The 25,924-nt window shown below is 46.3% G+C and overlaps 1 protein-coding gene across 2 annotated transcripts in view; it reads left to right on the forward strand.

Annotated features, from left to right (window-relative positions):
• The window catches only part of ROBO4 (roundabout guidance receptor 4), an 84,360-nt gene that overhangs the window by 35,001 nt on the left and 23,435 nt on the right, over nucleotides 1-25,924 (forward strand). For both annotated transcript variants that reach the window (XM_035139647.3, XM_035139646.3), the window contains exons 15-17: nucleotides 3,711-3,827; nucleotides 15,364-15,508; nucleotides 25,161-25,400. In XM_035139647.3, coding sequence (XP_034995538.3) covers nucleotides 3,711-3,827; nucleotides 15,364-15,508; nucleotides 25,161-25,400 — 502 coding nt within the window. The remainder of the gene's footprint in view (nucleotides 1-3,710; nucleotides 3,828-15,363; nucleotides 15,509-25,160; nucleotides 25,401-25,924) is intronic.

A 25,924-nucleotide genomic window follows, 5' to 3' on the forward strand; every position in this document is an offset into this window, starting at 1 on the left:
TGCCTTTTATTATAGGTATAGTCTGAAATAGGAATAACATCTTGGGTTGCACGTTCATCTTAATTGCTGCAATTCTTCCCAGGAATGACAGCTTCATTCTAGTCCATCTTTCCATGTCTCTCTTTACCTCTTTCCATACTAGTTCATAATTATCATTGTATAAGTTGATATTCTTTGTTGTCATCCATATACCCAGGTATTGTACTTTCTTCACCACAACGATTCCATATTTCTGTTGGATTTCTTCCCTTTCCTCAGTCGTCATATTCATCACCATTATTTTTGTTTTCTGTCTATTCAGCTTAAATCCAGCCAACTGTCCAAATTTATCAATTTCCTCTATAGCTTCTGCAACACTTTCGTTGGGGTTTTCCAATGTCAAAACTAAATAATCTGCGAAAGCTTTCAATTTAAATTGTTTGGCACCAACTTTAATTCCTCTAATCAGTGAGACCTCTCTTAATCTATTCAATAATACCTCCAGGACCATGATGAATAATAATGGCGATAATGGACATCCTTGTCTTGTACCTTTTGTGATGTCGAAATATTCTGTTACTGTGTTATTTATTATCAATTTTGCTCTTTGCTCCGAATATATCGCTTCGATTCCGTTCAGAAAAGATCCCTCTACTCCCATCATTTCCAGATTCTTCTTCATAAACTGCCAAGATATGTTGTCAAAAGCTTTTTCTGCATCCACAAACATTAACACCGCTGGCTTATCAATCTTGGTTTCCAGATATTCTATTACATCTATTATAGATCACAGCATGCATCTCAAGTGGATTCTGGTGCACAAAAGCGTAGGTCACAATCTGTTTAGTTAGTGCAGGGTACTGCCATTATACTTTTTATTATGTTTATATTACATTTTTATTATCGATGCTCCATATTATTATTATTATTATTATTATTATTATTATTATTATTATTAGTGTTTTTGTCTGGGGTCCGCATACCCCTAAACATTTTGTGAATCTAAGTTTGGCCTCATTGAGGGGAAGTATTTCAATATGAGTAGGAAAATGAGAGTACCCCTAAATATTTTTAAAGAAAAAAGCACTGAATAATAATAATAATAATAACAATAATAATAATAATATACTGCCCTATATCCACAGATCTCAGGGTGGTTCACAAGATAAAATGGCAACATAAAAACACAAAATACATCATCAAAATATAAACAGACGTAGCCAAATACCACCACCACCAAAACACATAAAAACAGTTTAAACACTTTTTTAAAAACACACACACAATTGAAAATGCAGTTGAAAATGTGTTCTTAATGTTGTACACTGCCCTGGGATCTTTTGGTCAAGGGAAGTATATGAATCAAATAAATAGTGAAGATGATAGTTTTAAAGGTGTAAGGCTGGGCTTTGTGAATGTGTGGTGCCTGAACTGCGGAGAGGGGAAAAGGTGTGTATTTAAGCCCACCACCACCAGTCCCCTGGCATGCTGACGCCTTTCTGAATTTTGCATATTGACCCACTCCACATTCTTCCCACTCTACAATTTGTTAATGTTTCTCAGTTGAGCCCGGGGAAGGAGAACTTGTCTTCCACCCTGACAATGCTGTTGGAGTATAATTCCCACCCCCACCCTGATTGTTGTTCCCCATCTCAGCCTTAGAACTTAGGCTGCCATCCTATATAGACTCCCTGAATCCACTGAATTCCATGCGGGTCACATCTGAGCGGACATGCCTAGAATTGCATAGGGCTACTCCTCGTGGTAACACCCTGATTTGACAATGGTAGCCACAATCATACGCATCCAGAGTAATGCCACAGAACAGATCTTCCCAATCTGGGCCCCTCCAGAAGTTTTGGACTCCAGCTCCCATTATCTCCAGCCAGCATGGCCAATGGTCAAGGATGATGGGAGTAGGAATCCAATGACATCTGGAGGACCACAGATTCCCCATCCCTGGCTAGAGAGACCAAACGTCAGAATAAGGCAGCTTCCAATGTCCTGAGTCTTGAGATAAGGGATTTGTCCACCTCTAAATGTCACACGGATTCCTGGGAGTGGGGGAACAGCCTTAGCTCAGCCCCTCCTCTGCATGATGCCGGCATCTCCCTGCCCTCCCTCCCTGCCCTCCAGGGATGCTGAGGTTCTCAGGAGGCCCTAATTGAATCATCTGCAAAGTTCAGGTACAAATTGAATGCCGCGACTTTCGCAGAATCTAATAGAAAACCTAATTTGCTTGCTGAAGCTGCTAATTGCCGGGAGCGATGCATAGACGGTGGCCTTCTCTGCTGAGGACGAGGCGGGTGGGGTTGCTGGGAAACAAGCCTGGCAGCTCCGGGGGGGGGGCACCTCCATCGCTTCACTCGGTATCCATGTGGTCCTCCACAACTTTGGCCTTAGCATTCAAATCAGGCCTTGTGCCTCCAGAACCAATTGTGAAAAAACCTCTCTAGTTCCCTGGAAGGTTTTAATGTGCACTGAAGGCCCCTTCCTCCTACATCACTGGTCCCTCAACTGGCCTCCTCTCCAGCCCCCCCTTTTTTCTCCCTTGCTACCTTCAGCATGCTGGGGCACCCCTGGGCCACCTCAGGTAGCAGAATTGGTGGGGGCAGGGCACAGCGGAGGAGTCATTGTGTCGTCAGTGGCAACATCAGGGGGGCACTAGGGTGGAGGACCACTGGCAGCTGGGGGTGGGCAGCATTTTCTCTTTTGCCGCAAGCAGCAAAATTTCCTGGGCCGGCCCTGCCATCTGTTCCTACATCCTCTGTTAAAAAGATGGGGAACCTTGGGCCCTCCAGGTGTCGTGGGACTCCGATTCCCATCAGCCCCAGCCAGTATGGCCAATGGTCATGGTGGATGATGGGAGTTGTAGACCACAGGCTCCCCATCTCCGTCCGCCATCTTGGATGCGGTTTAGATAGGATTTTTTTCTACTTACGAATTTTTAGATAGGGTTGCTTTGACTTACGAATTTTTTCTCCCAATGCATTTCTATGGGATTCGACTTACAATTTTTTTCTACTTATGAATGTGCGTTCGGAACGCATTAAATTCGCAAGTAGAGGTACCACTGTAATAAGAGATAGCAGGGGCCTCAAAAGTGCCTGTCATCGGGTAGCTCCTGGGCAGGCGACTGACAGTTGCTATTTCTAAATTTGCTTCTATACATATTAAATTGGCATATGCCAATTTTATGCAAACACATATCCTCTTTTTTGTAATAAGCAGTGTTTCTTCTTCTTCTGGGGGGTAAAAGTGTGACACTTACTGTAGCAACTTCAAGGTACCTGCACCTTCCTTCCTTCCTTCCTTCCTTCCTTTCAAAAAGCACTGGTAATAAGTTAAAAACACACACACCACACTTCTGAAACCACCTCAAGTCTTCAGTAAAAATGCAGTTTTTCCCACACACAAAGATCTCCCAACTATTAGCCCCCACGATAAATAATCAACCAGCCATTTTGATCCATTAACATGCAATCTTCATAGTGAAAGATGGTTGTCCAGTCATTGCAACAATACAAATGCACTAACAAAAGGATTGAAAGAAAATGTTGGATGGGAAATACTACAGGCTCAGTTTCCTAAAACAATTTTAAAAATATGAAAGTGGCATTTCTTATTGGGAAAGAAGACTATATAGTGTGTCACAATTATCTCCTTTGTTAGTTGTAATGAGAATCAAGGCTGATCTGACTTGCACATGTCAATGTCTTTATCTCTTCCAGAGCTACAACAAGCACACAGCACGCCCACGCAGCCATCTAGCTTTTCGGCAGACTGGAGCAGCCAGGGCAGCCAGACAAGCTCTCGTATCAGCTCTGGGAAGCACCGGAGAACTCATGGTAGGAGAAGCAGCAAGGGGCAAAACAGAGCATCAGGAAGAAACTCAAATACAGGCAATGTTCTTAGAAACCTAGGGTTGGATCCAGACTAACAGTGCAGTCCTTTTGCATGCTCACTTAGTGAGTTCAGTAGGATGAGCTTAGGCTGCTACCCTTCCTTCATTCTTTCATTTTCATACAAAAAGAACCATGTTCTTTCTTTCTTTTTTATTGAATTATGTTGCATACACAAACAATTAGAACAAAACTTACAGCTGTAAAACAGATTAAGTAAATTAAAAAAATCAAAAATTAATAAGGAAAAGTAAAATTATAATATAGAAGTAAAAAGAAAGGATAAGTGTGAAAGAGAAGAAAAGGAGAAAAAAAGAATGTGTGTGTGTGTGTAGGATAACAGCAAATCACTCATTGTTAGACTAATATTTTACAAACAGATACTTAAATTCAATCATATAACCTAGGTCTTGGTTCCATTTTCTCATAACACCTTTAATTTCCTCATTCCTCAACTTCTAGTTTATCAACATCTTATACATTTATAAAAAGAACCATGTTCAATATGGCTTACGACAAACGAAACATGGAGACATCTCAACACCAACCATTGGAAGACCATTTCTTAATAACATAACAAAATGACAACATAATAGCAAATATAACAATGTATAAAGAAACAACTTTTCAGTTCTATAAATATAACAAGATTATAATAACAACTTTGCACTTCCTGGTAGTGACAAAAATAACAAAGGAGCTTAGCAGGTTTCCCTTGGTCCTAGAAACACCCTCCCATAGTGTTGCTTACAGTCCCTCTTCTGAAGCAGCTTCTTAAAAGGGTTCCAAAGCCAGGGGACGAGGTAGCTGAAAACCCTTCTCCCATGATGCACCTATTACTTTGGGAACAGTTGCATAGAAAGTAGATCAGAATCTACTGGCAGATCCCAGGGTGATTTGCTGTAGATTGGCAGTGGTTTCTGACTCCCTTAACAATAGTAACAACAAAATGACTTTTCCAACCAAAATTGGGCTGTTGAAATGAAGAAAGCTAAAATCGGTAGTGAACTGGACTGTAAGCTCAGTTCAGTTCTGGAACTGAAAAATAAATTCCTAGGTTCGGAATGTGCTCACTTCCTTAATTCTAACAGGATGCTTTTTGTCTTTGGTTCTGGTTGGTTCTGGTTCTGGTTGATAGATCTCGGGGTTATAGCAGATCCGACACACTCGAAATCTGTCCACCTGACCTCGAGATGTAGTTCTGTCGAAAATATGGGAAAGTTATTTAGAAAACAACTGCACTTTAAAAACATAGTTTTGAGTTTGGAAAAGCCCCTGGTTTTTAAGGATGGAGTTTTTAAGGATGCAGTCCTGAAAGGTGGAACACAAAGTCAATATTGCTCCAGTTCAAAGCTCCCATTTCCTGAAAGCTGTCCACAGTAACTGTGCCTGGATGGGTTAATCTACATCAATTTCCCATGTAGTGGGATCTCATGAGTGGGTGTAATGGAAATGGAAGACTATGGAAGACCGGGAGGAGGCGGGGAATCTCAGGCCCAGCCTCAGGGCTAGGGTAAATGTGCCCCTCCAGGGCTTTCTATCTGGCCCTTCCTGGCCAAATCCTTCAGGGGCCCTACTTCACATCCTTGGTGTTTTTGCCAGCTGGAATGTGTCTGTGAACTTTTGCTTGTTTGGTTGGAGGATAGTTTGTGTGTGAGTGTAAAAACCAGCTTAATGTACAAAGACAGACTGACACATATAGTTTTGCCTCTCGCACGTGACCCTCAAAAGATTGCCCAGATGAACACTGCTGGGTGAAACCAAAGACCCACCATCATCCTGTTTCTCACAGCGGCAACCTATGGGCCTCCGAGAAGCCCTCTCCCACTCCTGTTCCCCAGCAGCTGCAATTCAGTGGCATGGTACCCACGACCCATAAGTCATTGATAAAACATATCCTCCCTGAATTGGCCTATTCTCCCTTTAAAGCCATCACCACACCTTGCAGAGGGGAATTTCATAGTTTAACTACGCGCTGAGAAATCCCTCATGAGCATAAGGCTCTTCCTGGCAGAGGTGGGCAATACCATGGACGTTCCTGTTTAAGCCTCTACTTCAGATTGCATAGCATCTCTCTTAACATCCCAGGAGAGGGCAGCAGAGCTTCATGTTAGCTCTGGAGTTATGGAGCTTTCCTTTGGAGAACAGTTGGTATTGCTAATGCTTTTGCATTCTGGTGCCCAGCTCTCATTTCAGGCCTGAGGTCTCCTTGTGCTTCGGCCTGTAGAACCTTGCATCCTTTATAACGTGATGCTCATATTCTGCCATCCTGGGACCTTTGGGCAGGCTAATTTCAAAGGGCAGTGCTATAGTTTTGAACAGATGCGTCATTGCATGACCCTGGTTGCTTGTGCCAATGGGAGATTTTCCTTTAACGCTAATAAGCGTGTGTTTGTGTGTGGTTTTTAATGGCACCACAGCTCAGAATGGAAATGGTTAAGCCTCTCCTCCCTTATGAATGAAAAGGACCATCCCTTATGAATGAAAAGGACCCATGCCTGCTATGACGCATTTCGCACTGCATGTAGTTTGGCCCTGGGGGAGGGGGCATTCAAAAGAGGGGTGTCCCCTATGTTCCATACAGTGATATTTTTTCTAGAAGAAGAGGTTATGGAACTCCCCATGAACACCTCCCCTGTTCTCTTTATAACGGCAATGGGACCCACCTAAAAGGTGCCAGAACTGAGTTCCAGCTTAGAAAAAGTCCTGGCCCATGGACCCAGACCTGACGGAGGGTCTGTTAGGGACCTGGGTCTGCTAGGAACCAACACATACGGGGAGAGCCACAACCCAGTGGCATAGCTTCTGCCTTGCATTCTGAAGGTCCCTGGTTCAATCCCGAGTATCTTCAGGTAGGGCTCGAAACATTCCCTGTCTGAAACCCTGGAGAGCCACTTATTATACTGAGCAAGATCTGAGCGATACTCTGACTTGCTATAAAGGCAGCTTCCCATGTTCCTAACCCTTTAAAAAGCCTTGTTGCACCATTTGGGCACCAGTCATCTACTCCTCCCTCGCCCCCTGCCATGGTGCCCTCTGCTGGGCCAGCTCCATGCGCCAAGCATGTACGAGGAGCTCTGAGCCACAGTTTCTCTCTCCTTTGATCCTCGCTGAACAGTGGCCTTGAAATCGTCTAAATAAATAAAGTCAGGAGCGGGAAGCATGAGGGACTGAGCTTGAACACATCGCCTAGCAATTGCCCGCACCTCCTTAGGGGATGCCCGCCCGTTCCAAGATGTTTGGTTTTCGAGGGCTCCCAGAGCTAGAGATAAGACTATTAGTCTGAGCCTGAACTGTGTGTTTATGGCCGGCTCTGGTGGTAAATCTCTGCTCTCTCCCGGATGTGCGCCTGAGCTTTGCTTGCATTGTTTTTATTAAGGGAGCCTCGTTGCCAGATGAGCCTCCAGCCGGCAAGCTGGCTCTCGAGGACAGAGACTTCTTCTTTGAAGCCCCTTTCAAAGGCTTAATGAGGCAGCGGGACTGCTGAGGATGCCTCTCTTTGCAAACTGTGCGCTCGGCCTCCACCGCACCCTCTCCCTGGTGCCCCATGCCCATAAATCCTTCTCAGTTATTCATGAGGCAGGGTCTGCAAGGAAGAGGTTATGTGGGTAAATTGGACATTGTGGAGGGGGGGGGACAAGAGAGGAATTGGAGGGTTTCTGTCTAAGTATGGATTATGACAGGGTTTTTTTTGTTGCATGAACAGTTGCCTGGCCTGGAAGCCATTATTATTATTATTATTATTATTATTATTATTATTATTATTATTATTTCACTTTATATACCACCCTTTATCAAAAGATCCCAGGGCAGCATACAACATTAAAAACACATTATTGTACAGGACATCAATGATAAAAACATAATAATAAGTATACTGACAGCCTAATGATAAAATCATCACTACAAGCCGCCCAGAGTGGCTGGGGAAACCCAGCCAGATAGGTGGAGTATAAATAATAAAATTATTATTATTATTATTATTATTATTATTATTATTATTATTATTAAAAACAGTCCTCTCCACCCCCCCACTTTCACAGGCCATAGATTATTGGAAGGGCATTCCACAATTGAGGGGCCACCACAGAAAAGGCCTGTTCTCTGGTTGCCACCCTCCAAACCTGTCTGGGATGGGGGACATAAAGAAGGGCCTCACATGACAAGCGCAGGGTCCAGGTTGGTTCGTATGGGGAGATGCGATCCTGGAGGTATTGAGGTCCTGAACTGTGTACGGCCAACCTATATCTTCAGCTCAGGCCCTGCTGCATTATACATTCAAAGCAGTACCATACCACTTTAAACCGTCGTGGGTTCCCCCCAAAGGATACTGGGTACTGTAGTTTGATATGAGCACCAAGAGTTGTTTGGAAGACCCCTATTCCACTCAGAGAGCTACAGTTGTCATAGTGGTTTAACAGTCTTCCTTGGGAACTAGGGATGTGGGTGGCGCTGTGGTCTAAACTACTGAGCCTCTTGGGCTTGCCGATCGGAAGGTCGGTGGTTCCAATCCCTGCAATGGGTTGAGTTCCCGTTGCTCTGTCCCAGCTTCTGCCTACCTAGCAGTTTGAAGCATACCAGCACAAGTAGATCAATAGGCATCACTGCAGCAGGAAGGTAAACAGACAGCCCCATAGTTGCCTTTGACTGGAGTCCTTTACCCTTTTTTTTCCTTACCTGGGGAACTGTGGGAATTGTAGTTGTGTAAGGGGAATAGGGTTCTCCTAACAACTGTCAGCTCCCTTACGAAACCACAGTTCCCAGGATTCCTGGGGGAGGGGTGGCTTGACTGTTTAAAGTGGTAAGGTACTGTTTAAAATGTATGTGTAGTTGGGGACCCTAGAATTTGCCAGTGATGAAGCCTCTCATAGATTATACCAGTTTTCAGGTTACAGGTGGGAGCTTGCTTGTTTTGAAGATCCCTCCCTAAGTGGTGGGGGGCGGGCAGAGATGCCCACACACAGAAAAGTAGTAAGTTGGGAATGAAAGCTAAACCGAATCCTTGTCCCCAGTGCGCCCATTTTCAAGATCAATATTTTACATTACGTGGAGGAAGTATATGATTCATGCAATTTGCCCCAAGCCCATCTCCCCACTGGACTCTACAAATCACGGCCAGCAGCACCTCCAAACATTACAGTCCAGGGAGAACAGAAATGTAGCAAGATGCCAAAAGTTAGTTCTCTGATTGCTAGCAGCATAGAGAAGAGCAGGGGTCAGCAACCCTTTTCAGCCGTGGGCCGTTCCACTATCCCTCAGACCATGTGGTGGGCTGGACTATATTTTGAAGGGAAAAAAATGAACGAATTCCTATGTGGGCCAACAAATAACCTAGAGATGCATTTTAAATAAAAGCACGCAGTCTACTCATGTAAAAACACCAGGCAGACCCCACAAATAACCCAGAGATGCATTTTAAATAAAATGACACATTCTACTCATGTAAAAACACACTGATTCCCAGACCATTCGTAGGCCAGATTGAGAAGACAATTGGGCCGCATCCGGCCCACGGGCCTTAGCTTGCCTACCCCTGGAGAAGAGGATGAGTTCATACATGCCACTTAAAGCCTGGTTTTAAAAGCTTGCCTTCTGCTGTTGGTGAGCAAGTGTGAAAGACAAGAATGTGGTTTTAAATGTGTTTCTTTTCAGTGTTCAGATCGCTTAATGGCATGGGGCTATTTCAATTACATTTCAACCTCCTTGGGTGTTTTTTTTTTTGTGGTGGCGGGGAGGGTTAGTCACCTGTAAACTAATTTGTTCTGATGTGCATCTTTCGGCTCCTGCTGCTGTTCTTCCCCATAGAGTTGTACAGATTTGGAAATAGCTTTTTCACAGTTTAATTTGAACTCAGTAGTAGGGTCCTTGCTTTGCATGCAAAAGGTCCCGAGCTTAATCTCTGGGATCTGCCAGTTGGGGTAAAAAACAGTCGCCTTTGAAGCTGGTGCTAGTCATTGTTGACAATGCTGAGAGAGATGGACAAATGGTCTGAATAGAGTTGGCTCTACCATTAGGCAGAGTGAGCCAATCTCCTCTGGTGGCAGATTCTGGGAGAACGGAGCTCTTTGTGCCCCACTGATTGACCTGCACCACCTCCTAAACTAGCCTGCTGCCCTTGGGTGCCACAGAGGATGCCATCCTAGTGCAAGTAACATTTAACATCTGTTTGACTTCCATATATAGAACAGGTGGCACCATCTTCTTGTCCCTTTGCATCAGGCAAGAAAATGTCTTGAGCCGGCTTTGGACTTGATTCAATATAAGGCGACTTCCTATGTTCTTGTCCAACTTGAGATGTGGTGGGAAAGCCTCGTCAGTTTAACCCATGCAGTTTTCCTTCGCTATCCAGTGCCTCTCCTGTCGGGTGGAATTGATAAGGCCTTGGGAAGAGCAGGTGAGGAGGCAGCAAAGACAATGATAACAGGTTAAGCCTGGAGGCTTCTTGTGGAATTGCAGGACACTGTGAGTCCGCCTCTGAGGTAGGGGAGAGGCAGAATCTCTTCTGCCCAGAGTAGGGCGGTGCTGTGGAAATTCAAGGAGGAATACCGGTAGCACAACTTGTGGGTGGTGGCAACACATTGATCCAAGATTATTTCTGAGCAATAATTAAAGTGTTTAAAATGCACCTGTGCTTGGGGCCTAAAAGGCCATAAGTCACTACACGTGAGATGAGAAGAGCATAATATGAGCTCTGCTGGAGGAGACCAAAGGCCCATCTAGTTCCAGATGCCTGTGGGAAGCTCATAAGAAGGACCAGACTGCAACAGCACTTTCCCCGTGTGTGATTCCCAGCAATTGGAACCTGATTCCTTTCTCTTTTTTTATAATATTTTTTATTAGAATTTTCCAAAATACAAAAATAGGTATGAAACAATACAATAAAGAAAATGAAAAACAGACAAGAATAAAAGAAGAGAAACACACAATTAAAGATTCTTATTCCTTTGTTTGTTAACATTGTATAAAGGGACTCCCTCCGGAATCCCTTCCTCTGTGGTTCTTTAGCACATTTATAATTTAGCAAATTCTATACCATTATAATCACCTTGTATATTCTTATTTTACTCCTTTCATTTAACATATTCATAGATTCCACAGTTTATTTACAACCTAATTCTGATCTTAATATATCACTTTTGCATATTTTTTTAAAATATAACTTAAAATCTTTCCATTCTTCTTCTGTCGCTTCCTCTCCCCGGTTGCAGATTCTTCCGGTCATCTCAGCCAGTTCCATAAACTCCATTGATTCCTTTCTTTTAGAGTTAGCTAGGTGCTAGGTGCTGTACAGAACGCAAATGTTTATTCTTGACACGATATGTCTTGGAGGTGAGGTCAGTAGTGTGGGAAACTGATGTGACTGAGGAGTGTGTGTGTGTGTGTGTGTGTGTGTGTGTGTGTGTGTGTGTGTGAGAGAGAGAGAGAGAGAGAGAGAGAGAGAGAGAAGCAAGAAAATAGTGATGGATAATAAATTGTAGCAGGGTCTCTCTCTCTCTCTCTCTCTCTCTCTCTCTCTCTCTCTCTCTCTCTCTCTCTCTCTCTCTCTCTCTCTCTCTCTCTCCTGCCCTACTCATGCGTCTATGAATAACATTAGCAGAACTCACAAACGAATCTCGACCTGGACACCCTCTTTGCTGCTGTGACCTGCGGGAAAAAACAGTGAAATTTGAGGGAACGTTCCTGTTGGTTGTGATAGACGTTGGGTAGCATTATTGCTTTAATCTCCTTTCCACATCCCTGCAGCTCAGGAAACTAAGTGCCAAATCAATTTGTCCATAGAGATCCTGTCAGGCAGTTAATGTTTATCTTGGTCTTTTTTCCCTTTCCCTTTCCCCCTGATGGACACATTAAGTTTTCCCTAATCTGAATTGGATCTGGCTGTCATATGCAAGGTTTGGTGGGTGCTGCCTAATGAGACATTCAAGGAGAACATTATTTCTAGTTTCCTATAAGAGGGCCAATGATGCAATTCTGCTGATGGCTTTGCTTCTGCCAGAGAAAGAGGGGGGCGGAATTGCTCTTTTCTTTACCGTATTGAATGCAAGTACCATAGAGCCTATATAGGCATAATATAGCTCCTATCTTATACCACAGAGTCTAGGGCTTGCCGATCGGAAGGTTGGCGGTTCAAATCCCTGCGACAGGGTGAGCTCCTGTCGTTCGGTCCCTGCTCCTGCCAACCTAGCAGTTCGAAAGCATGTCCAAGTGCAAGTAGATAAATAGATACCGCTCTGGCGGGAAGGGAAACAGCGTTTCCGTGCACTGCTCTGGTTCGCCAGAAGCGGCTTAGTCATGCTGGCCACATGACCCGGAAGCTGTATGCCAGCTCCCTCAGCCAGTAAAGTGAGATGAGCGCCACAACTCCAGAGCCGTCCGCACCTGGACTTAACGGTCAGGGGTCCCTTTACCGTTACCTTTAAGATGACTTAATGCGAAATGCACACTTCTGCTCAAATTAGGGCTGGGACGGCTCCATTGGTACCAGTTTGCAATCAATCTGGTCGATCTAGATTTATTGCCAGACAAGAGCCAGTTCCTAGGTGCAGAGGAACCCAGTTCTTTTATTCTAATAGTATGTCTTTTGAGCTTGGTTTTGGTTGGTAAATCTTGAGGTTCTAGTAAAACGCTAAGTAGATCCCCAAAGCCTGAAAACTACCCACCCCTGCCCTAACCCATGAGAATTGTGCTAATTTAAAACATGAAATGAGGAATTGTCATGGTTCATATTAGGTGTGCTGGTGAAATAATAATAATAGTAGTACAGTGGTGCCTCGCTAGACGAATTTAATTTGTTCCACGGGTCTTTTCTTATAACGAAAAATTCATCTAGTGAATCCCATAGGAATGCATTGAATTTTTTTTGAATTTTTTTTTTTGCCCATACGAACGCATTAATTGAATTTCAATGCATTCTTATGGGAAACCGCGATTCGCTGGACGAATTTTTCGTAAAACGAATTCATCTAGCGAGGCAACCTCCACTAGAAAAAACCTTTCGTTAAGCAGAAATTTAGTTAAGCAGGGCATTTTTTAAGCGAGGCACCACTGTAGTAGTAGTAGTAGTAGTAATAATAATAATAATAATAATTTTATCAAATTTGTATACTGCCGTATACCAACGGATCTCAGGGTGGTTCACAAGATATAATCACAATGTAAAAACACAAAAGACATAATCAAAACAAAAACAACCTAATAACCCCCTGGATGAAACATGGTTTTGGCTAATTGAGGAGTCTACCTCCATGGATCTTAGGCAGCAGGGGTGGGCAGGGAGTGGGGAGAATTACCAGACTGTGGAAAGTGTCTGGGAACCCCACCCTCTCCCAATTCTGCAGATGCCAAGCAGATGCCATACTTGAAGCCCTGATCTGGTGTGCTGACATGGGTTGTTGATGTCAGCAGTTTGCATCAGTATGCCAAAGCTTGGCCTGCCCTGGGCTACGCAAGAGGACCTCAGCAGTGCCAGTCCCAGGTTGGCTCTTAGGCAAGGTGGTCTCAGTTGAAGCCCCTCCCATTGAGTGCAGCCATCTCATCCACTATTGCTACCGCCCATTTCCTATGTCGCCATCTGAACCCAGTTTGCACCCTCTCCTGTGGATGAGAGAGAGAAGACAGAGATTTCTGTGTCCTCGCTCCTCCAGCCGCTTGCTCACCTGAAGAGATCTGGTAAACTAGCAGCAGAAGAAAGGCAGAGAAGCAGCAGGCCAGTTGGCTCCAAGGAGTGGTAGTGGACCAGTCAACTCATGGGCTTTGGAATGTGCCCCGTGATTGATTATCAATCAATCAATCAATATACTTTATTCGACCGATAGTCAGAAACAAAAAACATTTCTGAATACAAAGATAAACATATAAAACTGAAGGCATCAGAGGGATACATAAAAATATAAAAATATAAAACTGAAGGCATCAGAGGGATACATAAATGGGGTATGACCGCGCTACTAAACCTCCTACAGGTAACCCACATCAAGACATTCGATTATATGTTTCCGACACTTGAGCGCCAGGAAGAGGAATTTAGCCACCGAGAAGGTTATTTTCCCAGTGGGTGATTGATTATTGATTGATGATTTAATTTCTACACTGCTTAATGTATTTAAAATATATCTACGCAGTGTACAGAAAACTGAAGCAACGGCAGCCAATGTAATAAAATACATTACAAAAGCACACAGTTGTATATAGAAATGTTGCATTCATGCAAAGTTACCAATGTATACAAATCAATATCAATTCATTTTCCTTCTGACACCCTTTCCCTCTCAGCCTCAGGGTCCAAACAAACTCTCCGCTTCCCCACAAAAGTCCCATAATAAGAGTTCTGGAAAAAGCAGACATCACCCATGTCCAGTGGTTTTCAAACAGTGTGCTGTGGCACCCTGGGGTGCTTTGAATGATGGTCAGGTGTGCTGCGGGCAACACTGGCCTCTATCCCCCTTTCCTTCCCTCCCTCCTTTGATGTTCTCTCATGTCTCTGCCTCCCAACTGTAAGTTGCAGCAGCCCTGGCTACAAGCTCCCCAGGTGAATGGTGCCTCGGGTGCTGGCCAGGGGGTGCTGGTTGCCAGGAGCTGAGGCAGCTTGAAAGTAAGCAAGCAAATGTGTGAGGGAGGCCAGTCAGCCAGCCTACCAGCCCTTGCTGTTGGGAATGGACAGACAAGTGAGATATTGGGCATTTTGGCTTTTCTTGTATTTGCTGTGTGCAATGCCTGCCTGGGAGCTGAGTGTCTGGCACTGAAGGGGAGCCTTTCTGCCATGCAGGGGCTTCCAGCTCACGCAGCCGCCACTGCTGCCTCCCAAGGTGAGTAAGATGCTGGCCTCATGTTCACCTTTGGGCAGTCTGCATTGGGCCTCTAAGGCTGGGGGACTCCTCTTCCCAAGCCCCTGTGGGGTCTTTGGGGTGGGGGGCAGCTCAGAGATCAGGGGCAGTGGCAGCAGCTGCCCAGAGGACTCTCAAGGAGAGGGGAGAGGAGAGGAGGCTGAGGGAACACTCCACAAGGAGGGTGTTCGAAAAGGGGTGAGGGACTGCCAGTTCTGCAGGCAAGGGGTGGCACAACTGGGCTTCTGAGGCTCAAAGCACGTTTCCCCACAGGGGAGCTGCAGAAAGAATGTACAGTACAGTAGTTGGTCAAGGACTCAAAAAGGTTGAAAACTTCTGCCCTAGTCATTCACTCTAAACTTGCTTTTTATGGGCGGGCCCAAGGAGAATGTTACTCCCTCACAGCTGCAATTTCCATATCCAGTTCCAGGTTCAGCAGGCTTCCCAGAGGGTCTGAGGGATAGGGAGAGGGGGGGGGGTCCCTCCACTTACAGCTCTTTCTTCACCCTCTGTCCAGGGGGGGAGTGGATTTTAATTTGCAGGTTGGTGGGCACTTCAGCTGAAGAAGTGACAATATCATGGTTTCCACTGTTGTGGGGGTTGTGGTGGGCTGAGTCAGAAATGACTAACTGTTTCTTTTTCCTCGTGTTCCTCCACAGGGGAGATGAAGAAGGTGCTGAAAACATACAGCTCCTCAAAGTTCTCAAAATGCGGCACCTCGCAGAACAGTGCCGGTTTGTTGCCTCCTCCTCCTCCCATCCCTCCGGGTTTTCAAGCTCCCCAAGATCACAGCACCCAGCCAGTGTAAGAGCGGGTCCGAAATGCCTTTGTGAATTATCATAGAGTCCCTCCAGACACCCTTTTCATTTTGCATACATGGTTGTTTGCTCTCTTGGTGCTCTTGGGGTAGCCGCGTGTGATTCTGCTTTTGATACTGATGGTGCCTGCAGAGGTTTTGAGGAGGCCACATGGCTTTGCTTCCAATCCGTGCAGATCCGGTAACTTCTTGCTGAAGCACTGTTTTGTACCACAAATGCTCTGGTTATTATTATTATTATTATTATTATTATTATTATTATTATTATTATTTAATTGCCCCTGGCAGCAACAACGTGTTAGCATTGGAGAAGCATAGTAGAACAACCTAAAGCAGAATAAACCCACTGCTAAGGCCCCCATCTGCATTATACATTTAGAGCAGTATCATGCCCCCATCTGCATTATACATTAAATACGCGTGGCTTCCCCCAAAGAATTCTGGGAACTGTAGTATGTTAAGGATGCTGGGTGTTGTTAAAAAGGTAAAGGTACCCCTGACCATGGGCGTACCCAGAGAGGGCCAGGAGCTGCCCCCCCCCCCAGAAGCAAATTTTTTAAACCGTATTTTACAGACCATAACCCACACTTTTCCCCTCCAAAAACTGAAGGGGAAAAGTCACTGCGGGTTATGGAAATCGGGCTGTTTCCACCCCCTCCACGGCAGCAGCCAGCGACAGGAACGTGGGAGGGGGGGAGTAGCAGCCTGAGCTGGGGGGGGGCGCGGATGGGAGCTCCATTCTTCCTTCCATCCATCCTTCCTTCCCCCCTCTTTCTTTCTTCCTTTTTCTCTCTCCCTCCCTTCTCTCTCTCTCTCTTACCCCTTCCTTCCTTCCTTCCTTCCTTCCTTCCTTCCTTCCTTCCTTCCTTCCTTCCTTCCTTCCTTCCTTCCTTCCTTCCTTCCTTCCTTCCTTCCTTCCTTCTCTTCCCTCCCTCCCTCCCTCCCTCCCTCCCTCCCTCCCTCCCTCCCTCCTTCCTTCCTTCCTTCCTTCCTTCCTTCCTTCCTTCCTTCCTTCCTTCCTTCCTTCCTTCCTTCTCTTCCCTCCCTCCCTCCCTCCCTCCCTCCCTCCCTCCCTCTTCCCCTCTCTTGCCCCCCCCGTTTTGATCCTGGGTACGCCCCTGCCCCTGCCCATTAGGTCCAGTCGTGGACGACTCTGGGGTTGCGGCGCTCATCTCGCTCTATAGGCCGAGGGAGCTGGCGTTTGTCTGCAGACAGCTTCTGGGTCATGTGCCCAGCATGACTAAGCCGCTTCTGGCGAACCAGAGCAGCACATGGAAACATGGAAATGTTAGGAGACTGCTATTTCCCTGATACACAAGAGAGGGGGGTGTCTGTGCAGCCCTGGCTACTTGCATAATGTTTTGTTGGGGTCCAGAACTTGCTATTTGAGATCCTAAATTCACACGGTAACATTTGCATTGCTTGCAATCCCATCAGTGCTTTTCTCTTTCTGTAATTGCAGGTGCGGGGAGGGAGTTGATTTTATCAAGTCCACAGAAAGCAAAGAGGGGACTTTTAATCCTTCCTTGTAGCAGCCCCCATAGAGACCCCCTGTGCTGCAGTTCAATCTAGAAAAAAAAAGACAAAGCTCCCATTGGCACCCATGGGAGCTTCTCCCCACCCTACTCTGTAGCATAAGGGGGAGGAGCCTAAACTTGTGCACTAAGGTCCTGATAAAAGGGGGGGGGGTATCACTACCTGTAACTGAATAAAGAAAAGTCAAATATATGTTAGCAAGCTGTGCAATTAGCATCAAGTACAGTTATGCCCTGAGCTCACAAGACTGTGACTCACAACTTACTGTAGTGATGGAGCCTGGGCAGGCTCTGCCTGGCTCCAGGAATTCCTTCCTGTATCTGCGCACCTTTTGATGGGTAGTGCATTTCAGCTGTATCAAGATCTGCTCCATGCTGACTCATCTTCCAGTGCCACGAGGTGCTTCAGATAAATTTCCCAGTGCCCCCCCCCCCGGCACTGAGAAGGGGAGCCTACCTGCTTTTGCATACTGTCCTCAGGCACTGATATGATGGATAATCTTTACTGGTGGTTCTGGTGGGAATGAATTCCAACCATACTTTCTACCTACTTGGCACTTAAAAAGCTACAAATCATGCTGAGAATCCTTGCTTTGCTGGAAGAGAGAGTTTCCCACTTAATAGAGCGGGCCTCTCTGAACAAGTGCCCAGCTATTTAAGTAAATGGACAATTATCATTCCAGGAACGTAAATCAATCCATTAGGGCAATATCAGCTGACTCTGTCCTTTTCGCTGCCCGCTGAATCCCACATTTATGAAGAGAAAACGTTGTCCTTGGATCTGTGCATGAACTAATATCGGTGTCATTCTAAATTTATGGGCAATTACACCATAATTGGCCGCTCTATTGGAAATACATTTGGTTGCAGAGGAGATCGGGGCAGGTTTTGCAAGGGAGAAGAGGCTGCAAATATGTTTCCCGCGTTGCCTCATATCACTACTGGCATGTGCCACATGCTCAAGTCGGATAGATGCTTTTCCTCCTAGTGATGGGAGGACCATAATGGCAGCCTTCGGACAGGGCTGGGAAACCTTGCCCATTTCCCCATTTCCTAAAACCATGGAAAGTAGCTGCCAGTCAGTGTATGTAATACTGAGGTTGAGGGACCAATGGTCTGTAGCTTCCTAGGTTCCTTAGTGGTGATCCTTGACTATTTAGTAGCCATCAGGGGCTGAGGAAGATATTTCTGCTTCTAGGCCATGTTTTCTGTAGCTGGGTAAGAACGAGATGCTAATGTACATGGTTGGCATCTGCATTGGTCCTTTATTTAACTCAGGGTAGGGAATATTTTGGATACCCTCCAACGTTTCTGAAATGAAAATATGGGCATCCTATTCCATACCCTCCCAACATTTCCCCAATGAAATAGGGACATCCTATTCTATATCCTCCAGTATTTCTCCAATGAAATGAGGGCATCCTGTTCCATACCCCCCAACGTTTCGCCAATAAAAATAGGGCCCTCCTATTCCATATCCTCCAACATTTCCCCAATGAAAATAAGGACGTCCTATGCCATACCCTTTATTTCTCCAATGAAAGAGGGACATCCTGTCCCATGCCCTCCAATATTTCCTCAATGAAAACAGGGACATCCTATTCCATACCCTCCAATATTTCTTCAATCAAAATAGGGACATCCTATTTCATATCCTCCAACATTTTCCCAATGAAAATAAGGCCATCCTATTCTGTTCAGCCTACGGACTACATTCCTTTGTGGACAACCTCCTAGTCTCCACATGACAGTGGTGGGCACAGCCAGAGAGAAAAGTGGGTGGAGCAGCAGATGGAAGTCTTACCTTGGTACGATTGGCTACCTTCTCAAGCACGTGAACATTCAGAGGCATCTATATCCAGATAATAATAATAATAATAATAATAATAATAATTTATTATTTATACCCCGCCCATCTGGCCGGGTTCCCCCAGCCACTCTGGGCGGCTTCCAAAAAAAAACACAGAAATTCTAAAATACAGAAATCCATCAAACATTAAAAGCTTCCCTAAACAGGGCTGCCTTGAGATGCCTTCTAAAGGTCTGGTAATTGTTCTCTTTGACCTCTAGTGGGAGGGCATTCCACAGGGTGGGTGCCACTACCGAGAAGGCCCTCTGCCTGGTTCCCTGTAACTTGGCTTCTCGTAATGAGGGAACCGCCAGAAGGCCCTCGGAGCTGGACCTCAGTGTCCGGGCAGAACGATGGGGGTGGAGACGCTCCTTCAGGTATACCGGACCGAGGCCGTTTAGGGCTTTAAAGGTCAACACCAACACTTTGAATTGTGCTCGGAAACGTACTGGGAGCCAATGTAGGTCTTTTAGGACCGGTGTTATGTGATCTCGGCGGCCGCTCCCAGTCACCAGTCTAGCTGCCACCAGTCTAGATACCCCATACCCTCAGCAGGCAAGCAGGAGACATTAGTCTAGTTCAAGCCAGCCAGGCAAAAGCACTCAAGGAGGATTCAAAGCAGACCTGGCCAAGGGCTGTGACCTGATGAGAGCCCTGGTGGTCAGACAGTGCAGCCTGAGGGGCCTCATTCAGCTCCCCACATCCCAGCCTAAGGCTATCCACCCTTTGCTCGAAGTGAATTTCACCTTACAGCAGAGTCAAGATTGTTTTTTAACCTACCTGTTGGAAATGTATGCATGTAACCACATTTCCCTTGCTGCTCAGTTAATTCAGATGTTCTCGTAATGAAACAAAGAGCAACTTAATGGCTTTATAGGAGTCCTTAAATGGCTCCTAAGAGGACAGCCTTTGTTGTACAAAGGGGAAACACAGTTGGCCAGAGTTCTGCTTCTGGGAGTTGTGGGGAGATTAAGAACTACTGCAAAGAACTGTTGGCATGCCAATAGCATACAAATGCACTACTTAACGTAGGAGCAAGTACTACCAAAGCAGATTCACCATTGGTTAATCTTCTTCCCCCTTTTAAGCATTTAAAACAGGCCACAGCCTCTTGCATCCCCCCAAAGCTTTGTGCTCTGACTTCCAGAGCTGAAAGTCTTGTAACTGGCGCTGAGGGAAGAGAAAATGAGTATGAATGAATGAACAGATAGATGTCGAATTGAACAAAGAGCCAATGACTGGTCAACGAGAGGGAGGCACCTTTTGCCAGAGTGCCTTTGACCTTGACAAAGAGGCACTGAGGTTTGAAATACCCTCATGAATAGCCCTCCTTGATGACTCTTGCCTTTCTCAGAATGTACTCTTAGTAGCATATTAAGCCAACTTACGTTAAATCAGACCATTGGTTTATCTAGTCCAAAATGCTTGAGTATCTATTCCAAAGGGTAGCCAACATGGTATGGGCGTACTCAGGATCAAAACTGGAGGGGAAGGCAAGCCATGGGGCCCGGCCACGCCCCCCAGCCACCCGATTGGCTGGCTGGTGATGACGTAGCCGGGATCCCCCCAGGAGGCGTGGTCAATGTCCATGTCACCCCGAGAGAGAGAGGCGGAGAGGAGGAAATGTGTGTGCGCTCTCTCCCTCGCACACAACACAACTCAAGCGCTTTCTCTCCCGCCCTTGCCACCGCTCCTCAGACTTACTCCGCTCTGCTCCTGCTGCGAACGCCAAGTTGCGACCACCGATTGCCGCCGAACTTGCCCGCAAGTACTAGGGCGAAGAGGGCGAGAGGAGCGGCTGCAGCAGGCTCCTCTAGCTAGCCTCTTCTTCCTCAGCGCGGAGCGGCCGCTCCGGAGCCCGATCCTGTGGTGGAGGCAACCGTGGCGAAGCGCACACACACACACACCCCTCCCCGCCAAAGCAGCTCAGGAGCCGGGTGGGAGGGGAAAGAGGCGGGAATGCGTGCCTCCTCCTCGCACGATTGGCTGCCTATGATGTCCATGCCCCCCGGAGGGGAGGCAGCGGTCACGCGGTTCTCCGCAACCACTTTTCCCCGCCGGCCACTTTTTGCACTAAAAAATTTATACATTTCCCCCCTTCCTTTTTAGCTTCTGGGGGGGCAGCTGCCCCCCAGCCCCCTTGGGTACGCCCATGCAACACGGTGTCTTCCATGTGTGGTTGAATTCCAGCTCCCTTCACCTTCATTGACTAAGCAGGCTAGGCAGTGGTGGCCAGTTCCCTTTTAGGACTGGTACAGTAGCCAACAGAAGGTCAAGGCAACCACAGGCAGAGCTCACACATTCGGGTCTCCATCCGACTCCCTGCTGAGTTCTGCAAGGGGGGCTTGAGACGGAGGAGGCTGACAGCCAGGGCCAGTTGTAAGTAAGAAGTTGGGGAGGGGGCATTGGAGGAATCAAGTCCAAGGTTGGTGGGGCCATGCCCCATCTGCCTTAATGGGCCAGCTTTCACTGCAGTCAGGGTTAATGGGAGTCCAGCAACCTCTAGAGTGGAGTGTTAGAGACATATGTTGATACTATGGGTTTCCAATGTGAATTCTGTAAGTAGAACTGTCAGTGGGGATGGAAGGAGCTGTAAATTTTGCTACTCTCAGGTTCTCATTTTCTCAGTCTCAAATTCAGTTCTCCAAATTTCTGCAGCAATTTAAAGAAAAATTATCATGAAAATCCACCTGCATTTTAGTGTGAATTTGTCCTGATAAACACTTTCTTTTTGTATGCAGTTTTGACTAATGTGTACGTATTTTCCTCCGATATAAGGCACTTATGCACGTCATTTTCACTAAGCTATGCATTGTTATGCATGCTTTCCTCTAGTATATGCATTTTTGTAAACACTGTTTGGGCAATTGCATTGCAAAATTCACATAGGTGTGAATTTTGGAGGATGGCTGCGTTTTGGTTTGTGAAAATGTTTTGGAAAATGTGAAGTTGATAGATTCACCATTGGGTTAAATTTCTCCCTCACCCCTAGCTGTCAATGTGGGTTGCCCTGAATCCATAAAACTCACCGAAAGACTGTTGAAAGCCTGGAATATTCAGGTGATGTGACAGTGGGAGCAAAGGTGGCTCAAGAAGGTGTAATGAAGGATAGAGATGACTCAATCTTTCTCAATCTTTTTCCTTCTCACTAGACAGGGAAGGGGTGGAACCAGATGTGTGTAGAAGCAGAAATCAAAGATAGAAAGCCAGCAGTTTTGAGAGGAATGGCAAAGACATAGATACAGCTGAGTTGCCTTCTGCAGGAATCTTCTGCTGCTGTTGACCTAAATATAAGATGGGAAAACAGTACATGTTGCTCAAACTGTATACAGTGGTACCTCTACTTACGAATGTTTCTACTTACGAATGGAGCTCCGTCTGCCATCTTGGATGTGGTTTAGATAGGATTTTTTCTACTTACGAATTTTTAGATAGGGTTGTTTGACTTACAATTTTTTTATCCCAATGCATTTCTATGGGATTCGACTTACAATTTTTTTCTACTTACGAATGTGCGTTCGGAACGCATTAAATTCGTAAGTAGAGGTACCACTGTATATGTTTAAATAAACTATGTCTCACAATGTATCAGCCAGGTTGCTGGATCAGGCCAAAGGCCCATCTAGTCCAGCATCCTATTCCCACAGTGGCCAATCTATAGGCGCCAACTCTATAGGGCTGAGGTGTCTTCAGCCCCCTCAATGTCAAAATGCTGATGAATTTTCACGAGGACTTTTTTTTTTAAAAAAAATGCAAACTGGTGTAAAAATGTGGAAAACTGAATTTAATATTTGAAAAAGGAGAATCCAAGAAAAACTGGGGGAGGGGATGACAGATCCCCCCACGCCCTCAGCATCCCTATTTGTGGTAGAGGCATACAGATGTGTGCAAGTTCACCCCTTTGCAAGCGGTAGCTCGGAACATCGTACAGAGGCTGAGCAATTTCCTCCTGCCTCCCCCTTTTCACTGCCTCCTCCTGTCTCACACCTTGTCAAAGTAGGAGAAAGTGGATCCAAAACACAGGTGGCAGGTGGCAGACTCCATCCATTTACATGCAAGACGTGAGTGCTGTCACTAGCTGAGCAGAGGCGGGGGTGGCTGAGGAATTGTTCTGTAAGTGATGGAGGAGCGCTCTGCACGGAAATGGGCTCAGTTCATTTACTGAAACCACTCCAACATCCTGGCGGCAGAGGTGTGAGAGATGGACACGACCCGGAGAGTTGCTTAGAAACCTGGAGCTGTACCAAGGAGGAGTAAGCTCCCCAGTCATAGCCTGCCTTTGCATGCTGGGCAAACTGCAAACAACCATAATCTAGACTGCTGTACTGGGATGCGGCCAGAGGTGGGCAGCACTTGCCTGCAAACATTTCGGGCTTCCATCAGTATTGCCCAGGGGTAGGACCTGGATCTGACCAGTGGGTCAAACTGTTATCTTCTACACACCTCAGGGGTCAAGCTGCCCACCTGCCAGTTGTCTGACATCACAATGATGTCAAGTGCCCACATAGTCTTGCAAAATGCTTTGCAAAGATCTTCACAACATCTGGCAATCAGCTGGTCGCTGGGCTCTGCAAAGCCCATTGCAACATGTTCCATGACACCCGACTATCATGTGGAGCTCTTTGCAAGGGACTTGGCAAGACCCAGTGATCAGCCGAATCCCTCTGCATGGGGCAGCAGTGCTTCCAACTCCCCCTTTGATGGACCCAGACCGTTACCTGCCCCACATCTGATCTCATTGACTGGCTGGATGTAGAGGAGTGGTGGGAGGCACCAGCTGGGGAACCTCCAAGGGAACCCCCAGGGGAAGAAGGCTCAGAGCCAGGTGGTTGGTGGTAGGAGGAGGATGAGTGGTCAGAGGGAGAAGAGGGAGCAGACTGGAAGGAGGAGGTGTTGGATGTTGAAGAGGCAACAGGGTTCAGTGATCAGGAAGAGGCTGTGGCAGAGAGCAGTCCAGAATCAGAGGCAGGAGAGGAGGGGGGGCAGGAGACAGAGGTGAGACAGGCTGCTGAAGAAGCCAGGGAGTCCCCCGCTCCTGCTGAAACCAGCTTCCCTCCTCCCTGGTAAAGAGAGTAGAGCAATGAGAGACAACAGGGCTTTAGGCTGCTGGGGAGGAGCCTTAGAGAGCAGTGGGAAGATGGGGACCTTCAGTCCTTGCAACTGCCTCGTTGGGCAAGACCTACTGGGAAGGGTTGCTAAACCTCTATACCTAAGCTAAACCTCTAGACCTTTTTGTTTCTTTGAATAAAGAGTTAACTTTACTGACATCAGATGCTTTACTGTTTTATTGCTGACCTATGCCTGATTCCAGCTCTTGACACCTGATGTCGTAGTTGCAGGGCAGGTTGGCATAGCTTGGCTGAACTGTCCTCCCCACCACTGATGTTTCCCCAACCCATTGGTTTTTCCAGGCATGCTTGCAGTTGAGAAGCCATCTGCTCCAAGGGAGATGTCATTGTGGCACATTGACTGGCCATTTAAGATTTTGCTTCTAGTTCCTGATGTTGGAATTGTCATGAAAACCCAGCATATTTTGTTTGGGGGCATAGTCTGAAGAGGGCATATGATGCAGTGACCTTGCTGAAGACAGGCAGGTCTAGAACCTCTGCCCAAATAAAGTGGTAAAAGTTGGGATTGTGGGACAGGGCAGATTGGAAAGAACCCAGAGAAACAATGATTTCCCCTGGGAAATAACTCAAAGATCTTTTCCGAACTTTTCAGGTTTCAGAACATGCTGCCTGTACATTGCCATTCTCTCCTCCTCCTTTGCCAAAGGGCCTCACCAAATATCCCTTTGGTGCAACACCAGAGCTAGAAGAAATTTGAATCCACCTGCAAAAGGTTGCTTCAACTCTGTCCCTCCACATGTTGTGATGGGCAGGAAAGGGTGATCTCCTGCTTGATTTAGAATAGGATCAGGAATGGAGGATAAGGACGACACTTCTGTTTTTTTAGCGGGTCAACCAGGAACCATTCTTCTAAGCAGCACAACCGAATAACTTTTTCCTCCAGCTTCTTGCTGGAGTGTGCTTATATTGCAGTCAGACCAATGATGAAGATGAACTATTGTATAGCTTCAGATAATCATATATTTGCACCAAAGCCTGCATCTGGGTCATGGTGGGAATGCAGTCAAGGGATGGCTGTTTTCTGATATTTTCCATAGCTTTTATACCAGGCTAAAAGCAAGAGAAAGAAAAGTTCTTGGTTGGAGACACTCATAGCACAGCGGCTATTATTTCTGTACTTGAACAGGTGTACCTGCACTTGCTACCGGGATCCTCCCATGGACTTGGTCCTTCCGAAACAAGACAAAGATTCCCTGCCGGCAACCAGCGAGTCCCTGGGAGAAAGCCATACCTTCCCCACACTGCCTTACAGCCGCCTTTCTGCAGCCTCGATCTCTGTATCTCTCAATGATGATGGGGAGACGGTTCTGACCCCTGAGGAGGTGGCCGAATACCTAGAGCTTAGCGAGGATGCAGAGCATCAAAGGTAAGAGCAACGCAGTCCACACAATGTAGCGTCTCAAGGACAGTGTAGATGGTGGCTCTGCTCCTAGTCCGTCGTTCTCTCCTCTCTCCTCCTACCCTGACATTAGCTGTTACAAGAGACACAAGCATCCCTCTGGATACCCCAAAGAGGTAAATTAACAGCCTCATCACACATACTCAAAAGCTTGCTTTTGGTGGGATTTTTTTTCCAAGTCTGCCGGTTGATGACAGGAAGCGTTGGCTCCTTCCCTTGACCTCATTGTCCCTGACCAATGCAGTGTAATGTAATGTTTTGACTAAGGTGTCAATCCCCCCACAGGCATGATGAATCCACTGACCTTTGGTAAGTCATTGACTCTTAATTCTTGGTCTCTTCCTTCGGGCTACTCTGCCAAGCTATTGTGAATGTGATGGAGTTGATCTCCAGGAAGCACTGTGGATTCTCAGAAAGAACTATAGCCATGTTGCAAGAAACTCCATTTTTCCATCTGGTTTTCCATCTCCTGCTCCAATATCCTGTTAATG

Source organism: Zootoca vivipara, chromosome 14, assembly GCF_965207765.1.
Source record: "Zootoca vivipara chromosome 14, rZooViv2.hap1.1, whole genome shotgun sequence".
Classification (NCBI taxonomy): domain Eukaryota; kingdom Metazoa; phylum Chordata; class Lepidosauria; order Squamata; family Lacertidae; genus Zootoca; species Zootoca vivipara.